The 15,642-nt window shown below is 35.2% G+C and overlaps 1 protein-coding gene across 2 annotated transcripts in view; it reads right to left on the reverse strand.

Annotated features, from left to right (window-relative positions):
- Positions 1 to 8,839: 8,839 nt before the first annotated feature.
- ipmka (inositol polyphosphate multikinase a) overlaps positions 8,840 to 15,642 on the reverse strand; it is a 32,386-nt gene continuing 25,583 nt past the window's right edge. For both annotated transcript variants that reach the window (XM_067386985.1, XM_067386984.1), the window contains exon 6: positions 8,840 to 14,549. In XM_067386985.1, the coding sequence (XP_067243086.1) occupies positions 14,044 to 14,549 (506 nt within the window). In that variant the 3' untranslated portion in view covers positions 8,840 to 14,043. The remainder of the gene's footprint in view (positions 14,550 to 15,642) is intronic.

Genomic DNA, 15,642 nt, shown 5'->3' on the forward strand with positions numbered 1-15,642 from the left:
CTGTAGGGCAAAAATCTTTTACACCCTGAGTGGTGAGCGCTGCACGTTGAATGCGTTGAATACCAGAGATTAAAAGGGTGTGTACCGCAAAATAACAGCAAGAAAATATATTTCAAGAGATCAAGAGATCATGTTAGCAGCGCCGATTATTTCAGACTCACTGAAAATGTCAGAAACTGTTCAGCCTTTTTACAAAATGGAGTTGGACAATGATGGAGAGACTCAAGAAGTGACAACATGCAGAATGCAACATGACGTTTCTGAATGGTTAATTTATGTCGCTGATGTGGTGGAGTTAACTATCTTGATTAGCACATTCTGTCATGATAATCAGTGTTGGGTAAGTTACTTCAAAAAAAGTAGTTAATTACTAATTACATCATCAATGTTGTATTTAAAATACTTTTCTAATTACTCTATCTGAAAAGTAATTTATTACTCAATAAGTAATTAAACTCATTACTAATTAATTCATAAAATCCCTATAAACCTTGACCGGATAGACAATAGAAAGGAAACTCTTTTAATAATTTAAATATGAGTCAAACGAAGAATAGTTTAGCCTTTTATAGCTTTTTAAAACATTTTAGCTTTATTAAAACATACTATAATTAAAATGTTTTAGTAACAAATAGGGCTGGCACAATACCAAAAATCTAGTAGGCAGTACCGATACCACCAAAAGTGCACATACTCAATACCAAAGTCGATACCATGGTAAAAACATTTAAAGATACAAATAAAACAATGCTATTTTTTTTTTTTTTTTTTTTTTTTCAGGTAGGTCTAATAGTAGTAAGTAAAAATACCACAGGGATTGAATAATCAAATATAAAATAACTATAGATTAATTAAATATAGATTAATACTTATTAAAGCTTTTCTTTTGTTGTTTGATTATCATTTATAATACAGACAGCCAATAGTAGACAGTAGCATGTTTTAAAGGCTGCTGTCACTAAGACCTAATGGACGGAGAAAATATACTGTTACACATGCTGTTACACATTCACCTACCAAAGCGAATATACGCCAAGACGGGCATTTTCACATAACTGTGTGTGTATTTGAACGTTTATGTGTAATAAGCCGCGAAAATCAGACACTCGCGAGAGGCGGCTATGTGTGTGCGCTTTGGTCGAGAGCGCACTGACTGAAGACCGTTTCTCAGAGAGCGCGTGCAGTTTTTTCTCCCTAGGACATATTTAGCTTACATTTTACCGTAATGTTCTTGCCTACCTGTGTCAAAAAAGTGAAGTAATTGGAATATTTCCATTCTGCAAAACAGCCACTCGGTTCTGCCGACATCTTCAGACAGCGACTACAAAGCCAACTGGTGCAAAGTTGCAAACTCACGTGCGACTGAGCTACAGCTAACGATTTTAAAGAGGCAGCGTTCGCTTTTACCTTTAGACGACAAATTTAGATTTTAAATTCAATATCGATACAGCACTGTTGAAATAATTTACAGTATGTAACGCAAGTATATTATAAGTAACTGTTAATAAATTCTACTTAAAAACGAACAGTAATCCTTTACTTTACTTTTTCAGTGGATAAGTCATTTAAATACAGTAACGCGTTACACCCAACACTGTTGATAATCTTTAAATCACTAGTGTGGGAACTATCTAAGATCCTACAGAGCCAGAGAATATCAATTTATAGGTGAAATATATGAATATAATAAATCATAAAGCCTTATGATTAATTATGATACATATATCGACCCAAGAGGGAATTATGCACGTATATTGTGAATTAATTACAACGAGTTATAATCAATTACATATATGACTAGTTCTAGTTTAATAGTTATTTAGAGAGAACTATCCTAGTTTGTCCAGCAAACCGTTAGTTTCTCACAGACTATTAGAAAAAGAATGTTATTCTCTGGCCACAGGAATAACTTCCTATTATAGCATCAAAGCGTAAAGCAATGTTGCAGGATCAAAACGTAAAAGTGACTTGGGTTTTATGAATGAGCAGCAGAACAATCGAGCATGAATATAATGTGTTTAATATATGAAAACTACTAATACAGAGGTTAGACGTCTAACTATACACAGAGATATACATATATACAAAGCCAAAGTAGGAAAAGAGAGGTGATCAAAGATTGGCAAATTACAAACAGCTAACCTTCGAGAGCCAGGAAAGAAAACTCACACAAATCTTAAAGTTAATACTTGCATATAGGTTCGGGTGCTGTAGAGTTTCAGAGCGCTCGGTTCGGTAATTGGTCCTTCTTCAGGAGGGTGTCCTCCGGCAGGTTTTTTAAACGTGGTTTAAACTGAAGAGTAACTTAACCGGAAAGAAAGAAGAGAGACAGTCCATCTCCTATGATGGTGGATGACGGCTTGACAAAAGCAAAGCTTGTGCCAAGAAGATGGTCGTCCCGGGGAAGAATAGCGCGCGATGGAAGCGTGGTCACCTGAGACGTCCGGAGACGTGCACGAGAGGACGATGGACAATTCAGAGGCTAACGAGAGACAAATGAAAAGTTGCGAGTTGTTGTCTTTTATGGAAAACCAAGCCAACACACCTCCTTGGGTGAAACAGCCAATAGATGCGTTGCAATGTTGGCGAGCAAAACTTTTCTTTGTCTTGTCTTGTGGCTCAATTTGCATAATTTATGATACCTCGGATCGGGGTGTATTTTCTTCACAGTACCATTAAAAATAGAACAATGCATTTTACAGTTATGTGACATACATTGTTGAATGAGGCATAATGAGAGCTTTATAACGAAACCAAACTTGTCATGTAAGAAAAGCATATAAAAGAAGTAATAGTTTACAGGCAAATTCCATCATTAAAACTGACACTAGCACAACTACAATCCTAGCTAAGCTTATAGTAGGGATACCTTTATGCAATTTGAAATACAACGGCGGATACACTTAGGCATAGTCATATTTTGCACATATAATTGTCAATACGTGTTTGTGTGTCTGTCTGTGTCCGTCTGTGTGTGGTGTGTGTTGGAATTTGGCTGGTCTGGCACTTAATCCACATGAGAGGCCCTTTGATGTCCCAAGAGCTGGCAAATGGGGTTCTCCGTTTAACCTCAGCGGGTCCACAAAAGTGCCAAAGTGCCCGTCTTTCTTAGACCGGCCTGAGCCGATCCGTGATTTACATGCAAAGTTCAGGAGGCTAAAAGCATTCTGAAAATTCCAAAGTTGGTTGGCTAAGACTGATTCTTGTACAGGCATTACATGGGTCAACATATTTTGTTGATCCTGGAACAACATTCTAGTCTGAAAATTTAGTCTTAACCTAAACCCTACCCATAAGTTATCCCAAAAATCAGAGGGAAATGATAGATGAATAACACTGATGTAGAAGCACCAATTCATGATTTTAAGACTAAACTTGACATAATCTGTAAACGTGTCCCTCAAATCTGATTGGTTGATTTGAATGTTGTTCCAGGATCAACAAAAATGTTGACCCAGGAACATGTTGAACATGTTGCAATATCAGGTTAGGCTGAACTTTGAGCAGATGTTGTTTACACTCTAACAGCAAAATTACACAATGTGAAATCATAATCAACCACCCCTTTATGATTACTTTTTCATATTTAACGGCTGTTTCTCAATATGTGTTCTTCAGCGATATTGCATCCATGTGTTCTTGCTCTATGTCATCATCAGCCGTCAAAGTTCAGCTCCAATACTCAAGAACACAAGAACAAAGGACGCATGAAAGTACCTGGATGTGTTCTTGATATCGAGGATGCATCGAATGAGAAAAAACGAACCAATAGAAATCCCTGAAGATGCTGCGGGCGAGCTTTAAAGTTCTCGTTCTCACTTATGAGATTCCCATTAAAAGCTCGCAAATACGTGATGGCTCGTGAAAGTAAACCGTTTGTTTTGCTTAATTTTAATAAAGTGATAACCTGAAAAAAGTCTGCAGTATTTTTATTAGAATGTAAAAACTAATCTTAACATTGACAAAGAATGTAAACCCAAAGGCTACTCATTTTCATAAATACACGCGGTGAAATAAAAAGATATTAAATTATATGAAAACAATGTCTAAAGTGTCCCCACCAAAGCTGAGACCAAACCTACGCCCATGGTTATGACAATTGTTTGTGATGTTGTATTTATTGTGCATTAGCCACTTATAATATGCTGGGACGGTCAGTTGAGCAACAAGATCGCAGTACATCTCAATTCTCAAATAATACGTTCTGTGTCCTCGCTCGTTCTTTCAAGGTCGCCTGGCAAGACCGGACTCCACGAGAACGAGTCCGTTCTCTACGTTCTTGGAATTGAGAAACAGCCAACATCTCTGCATTCTCTCCATATTTACGATTCTTTGCAGCCTTTAGCCACTGCCTACAACTCGCTGGATCCTTCACTGAAAGTAACTCACTCCCACTAAATGTTTACTCTTTGAATTCTTGCACCAGGGAACAGTGTTGTAGTCGAGGCCAGCTCATTCGAGTCCGAGTCAAGGCAGAGTCCAGAGAGGGTCAAGTCCGAGTCGAGACCGAGACCAAAGAGGGTCGAGTCCGAGTCAAGACCAAGACCAAAGAGGTCCAAGACAAGTTCAAGTTTACATAAGGTTGGGTCTGAGACAAGACCTAAAGAAATCTAAAAACCTAAAAGAATATGTATATGTTTGATGGAAACAATAAAATTGGTACCATAGGCCTACTCATTAAATATACCATGGCATGTACACTGTTTTTTATCTACTTAGAGTGATATTGGTTTAAAGGTGCCCTAGATTGAAAAATTGAATTTACCTCAGCATAGTTAAATAACAAGAGTTCAGTACATGGAAATGACATACAGTGAGTCTCAAACTCCATTGTTTCCTCCTTCTTATATAAATCTCATTTGTTTAAAAGACCTCCGAGAAACAGGTGAATCTCAACATAACAGCGACTGTTACGTAACAGTCGGGGTGTACGCCCCCAATATTTGCATATGCCAGCCCATGTTCCCAACATTATGAAAGGCATTAGACAAGGGCAGGCAGTATTAACGTCTGGATCTGTGCAGAGCTGAATCAACAGACTAGGTAAGCAAGCAAGAACAATAGCGAAAAATGGCAGATGGAGCGAACTGACATGATTCATGATTACATGATATTTTTAGTGATATTTGTAAATTGTCTTTCTAAATGTTTCATTAGCATGTTCCAAACGTACTGTTAAATGTGGTTAAAGTTACCATGGTTTCTTACTGTATTCACAGAGACAAGAGCCGTCGCTATTTTCATTTTTTAACACTTGCAGTCTGTATAATTCCTTTTTTTATGTTGTTTAAGGCAAGCGTGAGCTCTTGGGGCGTGGAGCATCAGATTTAAAGGGCCACACACCCTGAATCGGCTCATTTCTAATTATGCCCCAAAATAGGCAGTTAAAAAAAATTTATTAAAAAAATATCTATGGGTTATTTTGAGCTGAAACTTCACAGACACATTCAGGGGACACCTTAGACTTATATTACATCTTTTAAAAAAAAAAGTTCTAGGGCACCTTTAAAAAATATTATCAGTTTTGGGTAAAAAAGGCCACATAGTAGCTGGTGTAAAGGCAATTTGTTAGAAAAGATTTCCATTTTGAATAAATGCTGTTATTTTTAACATTTTTAACCCTTGTGCGGTCTTCGTTTGGGGACTGCACTCGTGGTCTTCGGGGTCTCTGAAGACCCCGGCAACAAAATGCAATTTTGTAATAATATAATATATTATTATAATATATAATTTTACATATTATTATATATAATTTTACTCAACATTTGTACAGTTTTTGGAGGATTTGTGATATCTTTTAAATTTATATAAATAAATTAAAAAATATTTTTTAAATAGGTTTTTATGCAAAAGCAGCTTTTTATGTAAAATTCACTTTATAAAAGGCCCAGATTTCTAACTTTGATTCGGATAATTTGACATGGTTTAGTGTAAGATTTTTGCCCATCTTTTGGAAAATGCAGTTATAAAAGTAAAAAAACTATCATTTTTACCAGTAGATGGCTGTAAAGCTCCACTATATGCTATGTGCTATTTGAATGACTGAAAGATGTCTTTTTACAAGTTTTTTTTCAATTGAATTCATATCTAAATGTTATGAAATCACAATTATAACAATAAAAATTACTTTTTGTCAAAGTTTAGCATTTTTTTGTACTGGAAAAAATCTGTTTTTTTTTTTTTCAATAATATCATCAATAATGTAACCCACAGAGACCCCACTTAGAAACTGGACAAAATCCATTCTCAAAACCAGAAACAACGCACAACATGCTCACACACACGCGCGCACACACAAAAATAAAAATTATTTATTTTATTATTTTAATTATAAAATTATTATTGAAAAACTGATTTTGCCCTGCACAAAAAATGCTAAACTTTGACAAAGTAATTTTTATTGTTATAATTGTGATTTCATAACATTTAGATATGAATCCAACTGAAAAAACACTTGTGAAAAGACATCTTTCAGTCATTCAAATAGCACATAGCATATAGTGGAGCTTTACAGCCATCTACTGGTAAAAATGTTAGTTTTTTTACTTTTAAAACTGCATTTTTCAAAAGATGGGCAAAAATATTACACTAAACCATGTCAAATTATCCATGTTATCGACATGAATGAAAGTTAGAAATCTGGACCTTTTATAAAGTGAATTTTACATAAAAAGCTGTTCATGCATAAAAACCTATTTCAAAACATATTTTTTTATTTATTTATAGAAATTTAAAAGATATCAGGAATCCTCCAAAAACTGCACAAATGTTGAGAAAAAACATTAATAAACAAAGTAAAATTACATTGGTTTTTAAAAAATATATTATAATGTTACAAAATTACATTCTGTTGCCCGGGGTCTCCAGAGACCCCGAAGACCACTAACGTAACAATATTTTTTACACTAACATAAAAAAGATATCACTCCATTTTTTTTTTTTAAATTTGTAGATCTTAAATGTGTTAACCACCGAACAAGGTCTCATGCCATTTGGACAAAGAGAACATTTTTTTAAATTTGAGCAAACATCATTTGCGGGTCAAAAAGACCCTGAAGACCGCACAATTTTAAATCAATAGACTGAAGGAACACAGGATGTTATAAAAAATATTAAGCAGCACAACTCCACTTTCCAACTTTGAAAATTAATCATCATATTAGAATGATTTCTGAAGGATCATGTGACACTGAAGACTGGAGTAATGATGCTGCAAATTCAGCTTTGCATCAGAAATTATATTTTAAAGTACATTCAAATAGAAAACCATTATTTTAAATTGCAATAATATTTTTAAAATATATATTGCTGCTTTTGATTAGATAAATGCAGGCTTGATGAGCATAAGACACTTATTTCGTAATGCCGCATATGCTAATAATTATCAAAAAAGGTAATATTCATGTCACCATTTCACCAGCCTACACATAATAGGCCTGTAGGTGGCACTTTGGCTTCATTAACTATGATAGTTTCATCAGATGCTAAACGATGTATATTAAACACTAAATTAATTGAACACTACTTACCATTAAAGTGACTTCTCGCTTTGTGGTCAGTTAACATCCATTTTGTCAGCGATGCAATTTAATTTATAAAATGAGACAAACAGCAGAAATCGCTCATCTGTCCATATAATTTCCACTTCACATTGTCTAATGAAATTTGAACTTGGTTGGGGTGTTAAACATGACTAACCGGCATTGGTGATTTATGTAATATTTTAAAATATATAATAAATAGATTTTGAATTAAATTGACACGAGCTTCCGTCGAGCCATAGGCACTCAGTGAAGGAACCATATATGGCTAGAGAAGTTTCGAACACTGTGGAAAATCAGTCAGGCGCACACGCACGCAACCCATAGCAACGCGTTATGGCTACGCCTCACACTGATGAATTTTCCAACTTTTGAGCGATTTGTTACTATTGTACACATTGTCATGTTAATTATAATTCAAATGCATTTTGTTTTATTGACCACAATATTATTATTGCTCTTTGGCCCCGAACATTAAGCATGAAATATGTTGAATGGGACTCGACTGGTCTATGGAATGAGTCCTGATATGCACGAGTACAAGTCAATTCCGAGTCAATATGCACACGAGTCCATGACAAGACCGAGACCGTTAAAATATGGTCTCGAGACCGAGTCCAAGACAGAGTCCGAGTCTTGAGTACTACAACACTGCCAGGGAACATTACAAGGTGACACTATTATGACTAAAAGTTTGCTAAGAAGTATTTCCTACTAAAGCTAGATGATATTTGATTCTGGTAAGTGTAAACATAGCAGACTGGTGGGAGTAGCCTTGGATGGCAACATGCTCAGTGCATTATGTAAACTCTTAGCAAGGACCCGACTGACGCATTTGCAATACATTTCAAAGAGCTCTGTTATTAGCCCCACATGTAAAAAATGAAACTTTATCTGTACCAGCATATCTAAAATGGATTGGAAACACGTCATTCAGATGGAATTAAATTAGTACTTTCAGTGTCTTGCTCATATTTTCGATTAAAAGAATGCAGCCGTCTCTTCTCTAAATTTCAATTAAGTGTCTCAAATGAGTCTAAAGATTTGAAAAAGTCTTGAAAGTGCCAGCTGAATCTGTCTGAATCCTTCATTCATTGAATTTGTCAAGTTCTTATTACTTCTAGTAATAGATTATTTAATAGGCTTTAGTCTGTTATAGGATGGATGGGTAACAAGTTAGCAGGTTCGCTGTATAATTTTACTTTTAAATTTACTTAAAAACTAAATAAATAACAAAAAGGGCTGTAACTGAAAAAGGCATAGGCTTCCAGGCAAATTAATTAATCGCATAATCACAATCAGACTTCTCTCTTTTTAATTTGTGGTGTTTGCCTTGATTAAAGTGTGGAGACTCCAAATCAAATCATGTAAGTGTAGAGAAAATGGCAGATAAATGCTTGCAATGTCACTCTTCATTTCAGCCCATGGAGGAATAATATCCATTCCATAGTGACCACTTTAAGAGCACATTTACATAGGCTGCTACACGCAGCTGACAGAAACATCCAATAGGGTAATGTCTATATCGCTTCAGTAAAATACATCATATAATCATATAATTATTTACAAACATTTTGAAGAACTCTAACCAGATGGGCAAAAAATCAGAACTGAATTACAATTATGGCATTGCTTTGATTCACTTAATAAATTATTTGGATGTGCATGTTTGAGCACTATGAGATAAAGCTTGTCATTTTAATAAAGAATCAATTCCAGTTTTAATTAGTTTTTCTCTTTTCCTCCTGCCCTCCATCTCGATCTTGCCATATATTGATTTACTTAATCACAAATCACACAAATGCTCCCAGCATGATCAATGGACATACCAACACACAATACTGAAATAAAAAAGCCCATCCAGAATATGTGCATTTCTCAAGCCCACTACTGTCTCTCATGTCAAACAAACTCCCACAAGTGTCATAGACATAGATCCCAAAGCAAAATAATCAAGAGCTCTTTCAGATCAACACATAGAAAGCAATATGATAACCACATCACGTACACCGCTACATATATCATGAAATGCTTTTCGTTTTCCACTGAATTTCTTATCCGGATCTGATGCCAATGGATGGAATTGTGAGCTTTCTCCATTGCTACAGTCTTTCAATCTGTGCGGTCACAGGAGCCACAGCGCCACCAAATGAAAATGTGGCGAACTACACACACTATAACGTTGATTAGGACTAGCTGTACAGGCAGAAATATGTATGATTTATTAATTCAGAGCTGTGAGAAAAACATGAAATGTGTCCCTGTACACAAATGCATTTCAAACACTATGAACATGCTTTAAGGATCAAAGATTTGGGAAAGGTGAAAAAAGAAATAAAAACATTGTCAGCTGCTAGAAAGTGAGATATTAATCCAATAAATTCAGGGTTTTTTTTGTTTTGTTTTTTTTTTTTTTAAACCTCTTTAATGGATGCCTCTGAGCTGTGCGTTTCTGGGGTGTTTGCTGGGAAATTGCTTCTGAGGTTCCAATTATATTTCAAATTACATTCAAATTAGGAATAATAAAAAATCCCTGCAGTTTAAAGAAGAGCAGGAGGACAGATTGACACTACGGAAACTGTAAATGAAGAAACGCAGCAGGACAGCAGCTCAATAACTGTGAGCTTATCCACATGAAATGATGCACTTCACTTCAGATACTCATTTATTTGTCTGTTTTATCTATTTTTAAACAACATAATTATTATGCTGCTAACGTCTTTTATTTTGACTCGCTTGATCAGTTTTAAGTATTAAAAAGAAGTGTGATGTTTTTGAACATCAGTACAAATAATGAGTTCATTAAGCATCAGAAGAGAATTAAAATAATTGTTTTTGGTCCTGTTTGCTTGCACATATAAGTAATCTTGGTTTCTCATTGTTGCTACATCTACATTAAAAATGCAGAGCATCTTTAGAAAAAAAGAAAAAAAAACACTCTGGGTTTGTCCAATCACTAATAATAAGAGCCGTTTGGGGAGAATTGTTGCTCATGTGAGAGATGGTTTATGGATAATAACAAACTTTTACAAGAAAACCCAAAGTAGCCATTAGGGGAAAGGTTAGTGAAGAATCTGAAGCTTCTGCAAAGCTAAATTTATCAGCGTTGTCACAGGAATAGAGTGCTTCTATCATTTTTAAAGCATAAGAGAACAATCAAGTGTTTTGTTGGTAGAACATTTTATGCTGTACAGACATTTTTATTCCATATTAGACTTTTGAACAATTTAGATTTAGGTCATTTGGGATTAAAAGTCAAATTAATGTAGCTTTAAAATGCTATTAGAAATAACTTGATTGGACCCAGCAGTTTGGATAAGATGTAATATTAGATGTAATATAATTTTAATATTAGATATAATAAAAGTCTCTGGTGTCCCCAGAATGTGTCTGAAGTTTCAGCTCAAAATACCCACAGATCATTTGTTATAGCTTGTCAAATTTTAGCAAAAACATGCAGTTTTTGTGTGTGTCCCTTTAAAGGTGCCCTAGATTCAAAAATTTAATTTACCTCGGCATAGTTAAATAACAAGAGTTCAGTACATGGAAAAGACATGCAGTGTGTCTCAAACTCCATTGTTTCCTCCTTCTTATATAAATCTCATTTGTTTAAAAGACCTCCGAAGAACAGACGAATCTCAACATAACACCGACTGTTACGTAACAGTCGGGGTGTACGCCCCCAATATTTGCATATGCCAGCCCATGTTCCCAACATTATGAAAAGCATTACACAAGGGCAGCCAGTATTAACGTCTGGATGTGCACAGCTGAATCATCAGACTAGGTAAGCAAGCAAGGACAATAGTGAAAAATGGCAGATGGAGCAATAATAACTGACATGATCCATGATAACATGATATTTTTTGTGATATTTGTAAATTTGTAAAGAAAAAAAATTCTAAATGTTTCGTTAGCATGTTGCTAATGTACTTTTAAATGTGGTTAAAGTTACCATCATTTATTACTGTCTTCACGGAGACAAGAGCCGTCACTATTTTCATTTTTAAACACTTGCAGTCTGTATAATTCATAAACACAACTTCATTCTTTATAAATCTCTCCAACAGTGTAGCATTAGCCGTTAGCCACTGAGCATAGCCTCAAACTCATCCAGAATCAATGTAAACATCAAAATAAACACTGTACTTACGCGATTAGACATGCTGCATGACGAACACTTTGTAAAGATCCATTCTGAGGGTTATATTAGCTGTTTGAACCTTTTTTATGTTGTTTAAGGCAAGCGCAGATTTAAAGGGCCACACACCCTGAATCAGCTCATTTCTAATTATGCCCCAAAATAGGCAGTTAAAAAATTAATTAAAAAAAAAAAATCTATGGGGTATTCTGAGCTGAAACTTCACAGACACATTCAGGGGACAACTTAGACTTATATTACATCTTAACCTTTCGATCGTGAGTTTAAAATATTCTAACTGTCCCCCCAGAGTGAGTTTTTTTAAGACGACCGTTATTTTAGAATGTTCACCTTTAATGTTTCCATAGCGACACGTCTTGCGTGTCATGATGAGCGCTGAATGCAGCAACAATAACACTGTATGACAGATGGATCGCTATTATTTAGTTTTTCCTTTTTTATTTAAAATATTCGCAAAATTGCTTACCATGTCATCAACTATCTGATATTCCGATTCTCAAATATGTGTAAGTGAGTATGCTTTGTCGTTTTAAAACCTTTATAAATGATCTTTATCTTGATCTATAATGTGAGATCTTAGTTCGCGCTGCAGTTCACAAGAGTCCTGTCAGTCGGATTTACAGCAGGTGAATTCATCATTTTCTTCCGAAATATATGCAAGTAAGTGGCTGGTGAACTGGAAGAATAATAGAGTAAACTTTATAGTTACTTAGGCCCATTAGTGTCTGATATGAATAAATCAAATTATATTTGTTATTGCTGCTTCCACTGATGTCGGACATCAATGTGTAAATTATAAACGCTTAATGTATTGTTTTAATTGTGCTTATGCATATTTAAATGTCTGAAACCTTAAAATAAACATTATGTGCCTGAAAACACTGCATAGCTGTGATATATGACAAGAGCTGCGCGCGTCCGTCTTGTAGCCAGGGCGCGAAAGGACAGTTTGAATCTGGCAGTTATGTGACGTCGCTGAACGTTCGAAATCCCATATGTGGTACCGTACGCCCAGGGGCACTGAAATAAAAATCCCATATGTGGGACCGTACCGCTCAAAGGGTTAAAAAAAAAAAGTTCTAGGGCACCTTTAAATGCAAATGAGCTGCTGCTCCCAGTGCGATTTTCAAAAGAGGACGGAGCTTTAACAGCTCATGCTTGAGTTGCTCAACAACAACAAAGCTGGAGAATCTCACACAGCCAAAATGACGACTGTCAGTAACAGTGTTCAGCCTTACATTGTTCAAACTGGAGTAAGACTCTGATGGAGAGACTTCTGAATGGTTAGTAGAAAAATGTATGTAGTTGCTGTGGAGTTGATTCAGCTCATCGACTAGCATGTGCTGTCATGTTAATCTTTTGTGCAAATCCATGACCGTCGTTTGTGAAGCAGTTTATTTAACTCATCTATTGATTAAAAATTACTATATGGCTGGCTTAAATGACCCCAAAATTGGTTGAAAAACAAATAGTTTGGTAAAAACAACCCAATTGCTGGGTTTGTTCATATTTAAACCAGCATTTTTTTTAGAGTGAAGAATGTCAGCAGCACCGTACCTGTCAGATATTTCTTTACGGTTATCATTTTGAATTTTGCACATTCAGTGTCACTTATTAAGAGCATAAGTTGCATGATTGCAGGCAAAACCCACCTTAAAGCTGAAATATTAATGACTGCTCATTGCTTATTCTGTGTTATTCAGCAATACATAAAGAATACCCACTGTATCTGTTATCAAGCCTTTATGTAGGGCTATGATGTAAACAAAACAACAATGCATTTTGTTGTATGAATCCAAATTCATATGATAAACATTTAACATGTTCTTTGGAAGTTCTTATTTTTTAAACAATAAAACTTCTAAAATAATTTAATATAATAAAATGCATTCTTTTTACAGATTCTTAAAAAAAATACATTTTTAAAAGATACACCAATGTGGTAAAAGGTAAACAAATTTAAAAATACAAATCTAATTAGAATTTACTTTGGAATCAGAGGAGCACATTATTTTGTTTTGATAAAATAATCATAATTATTTTATTATGATTTTTCCCCCTGAGGTCTATATAATTTTAGTAAATTATTTAGTTGTTGACAGTCTTGACAGCCTTTTTTATAGGGTTTTGAGTTCTGAAAATATACACTATGTTTTCATTGTACAATGAACTCTTTTATCTAAAAAAAGAGTTCATCAAAAAATGTAATCAAGAAAAAAAATATGCCTATAAATATATAACTCCATTTTCCAAATTAATTTAAAAACAAAAGAGAAATATCAGATCAGATCAGAGAGAGAGAGAGAGAGAGAGAGATGGACTCTCTCAGGAGGTCAAATGTCAATCCTTTAGTATTTCTTCTAAAGTTGAGAGAAGATTCCTCAGTCCAAACATGTAGCCCTCATCCGGACTGTTGCTGGGAAATACATGAGCAAAATCGATCATCTTCACCTCCACTGCCTCCTGTCCAAACTGCTTCTTATCCCCCATTCCAATTTCCTCATGTTCCACTTCTACACTTCCTACACACAATCCGTTAGCGTTCCTCTCATGGCAGTACGGATGAATGTGTGTTAAACTGCCCTGAACGCTCAGAGCCTCCCGGGGTTTGTTACAGTTGCTCTGTGGCTCCCCCTGCTGATGTTCTCTTCCTTTCTCAGCTCGCTTGTGTTTCCATCCATTAAATGTGCGAGGAGAGCCTTCATACACCAGCAGCAGAGAGCTGGCATAGAAATGCAGCTGATTTTGACTCTCAAACCAGCGGAGAATGCTTCGGATTTTAGAGATGATCAGGGAAACTGCATGTCTCTGTAAGTCTTGACCATTATGGAAGAATCTAGTCAGGCCTGAGGGAATAAAAAAAAAAAAAATGACTGATTCATTTTTGAGTTTAGAGATTAGATGATCACAAAAAAAATTCTAGTCAAATCATATCACTAGGAGTCATTTAGAGCTGAATATAATGTTTTGTCCCAGGACATATTTTCTTTTGTTTTGTGTAAATTAGTAATTATAATAAGAGGGTTATGATACAGGATCTGAATTGTTATATTGGTGTTTTGTTCAGGGTTTTTTTTATTTTTTTTATCTCTCTTTCTCATTCTCATTCTCTGGCTGTGTCTGAAATCACCCTCTATACACTTAAAGGTGCTGTATGTAATTTTTTGACTAAAGCATAAAAATATCATAATACTGTATGTTTCAGATATTTAGGAAACATGCAAGTTCACAACTGTTTCTATAAAAAAAAAAAACAATACTACAGCCAGTTATTCTACTTTAAAATATGCGTTCTGTGTTGGAATGTCTGTTTTTGTTTTGGTCTGTGTGATCCCACCCACTGCCAATTTACCCAACAGTATTTCGACAACTGGGTTGCCAGCTGGCGTAAAACACAGCGTTTTGCAGCCATGGAAGCCAGCAAATGAACTGGGTCAGAGTGACTATATATATATATATATATATATATATATATAGAGAGAGAGAGAGAGAGAGAGAGAGAGAGAGAGAGAGAGAGGGAGAGAGAGAATCAAAATGACATAACCAATCAAAAAAGAAATGATGATTTAATGTGATATCCAGATCTGGAAAAGTCTGGAAATTTCTCTCTGTGAAAGTCATTATAAAAGTAAAATTATGTAGTGTTTTTTTTCCTGAATTTCCTTTGCCCGAAGTTTGATTGACAGGTGATATAACCAATCATAATGCCGAATCCACCGTTAAAGCATTCCGGCAAAGCAGGGGAGTTAATAGATTAATGTTGGTGGACTTGAACTTGAAAAATGGTGTGTACTGACATCTTTCTCTTTCTGTGTTTGAAACAACATTCCTTCTGATGTTCATTCATGTTTATTTGATGCTATAAATTAACTTAGCGATCGCACCATAGCGATCTGGAACGACACATTAAACAGCCACAAAACGGTATTTATTGCTTAA

This window comes from Chanodichthys erythropterus, chromosome 5 (genome assembly GCF_024489055.1).
Source record: "Chanodichthys erythropterus isolate Z2021 chromosome 5, ASM2448905v1, whole genome shotgun sequence".
In the NCBI taxonomy this organism is placed as follows: domain Eukaryota; kingdom Metazoa; phylum Chordata; class Actinopteri; order Cypriniformes; family Xenocyprididae; genus Chanodichthys; species Chanodichthys erythropterus.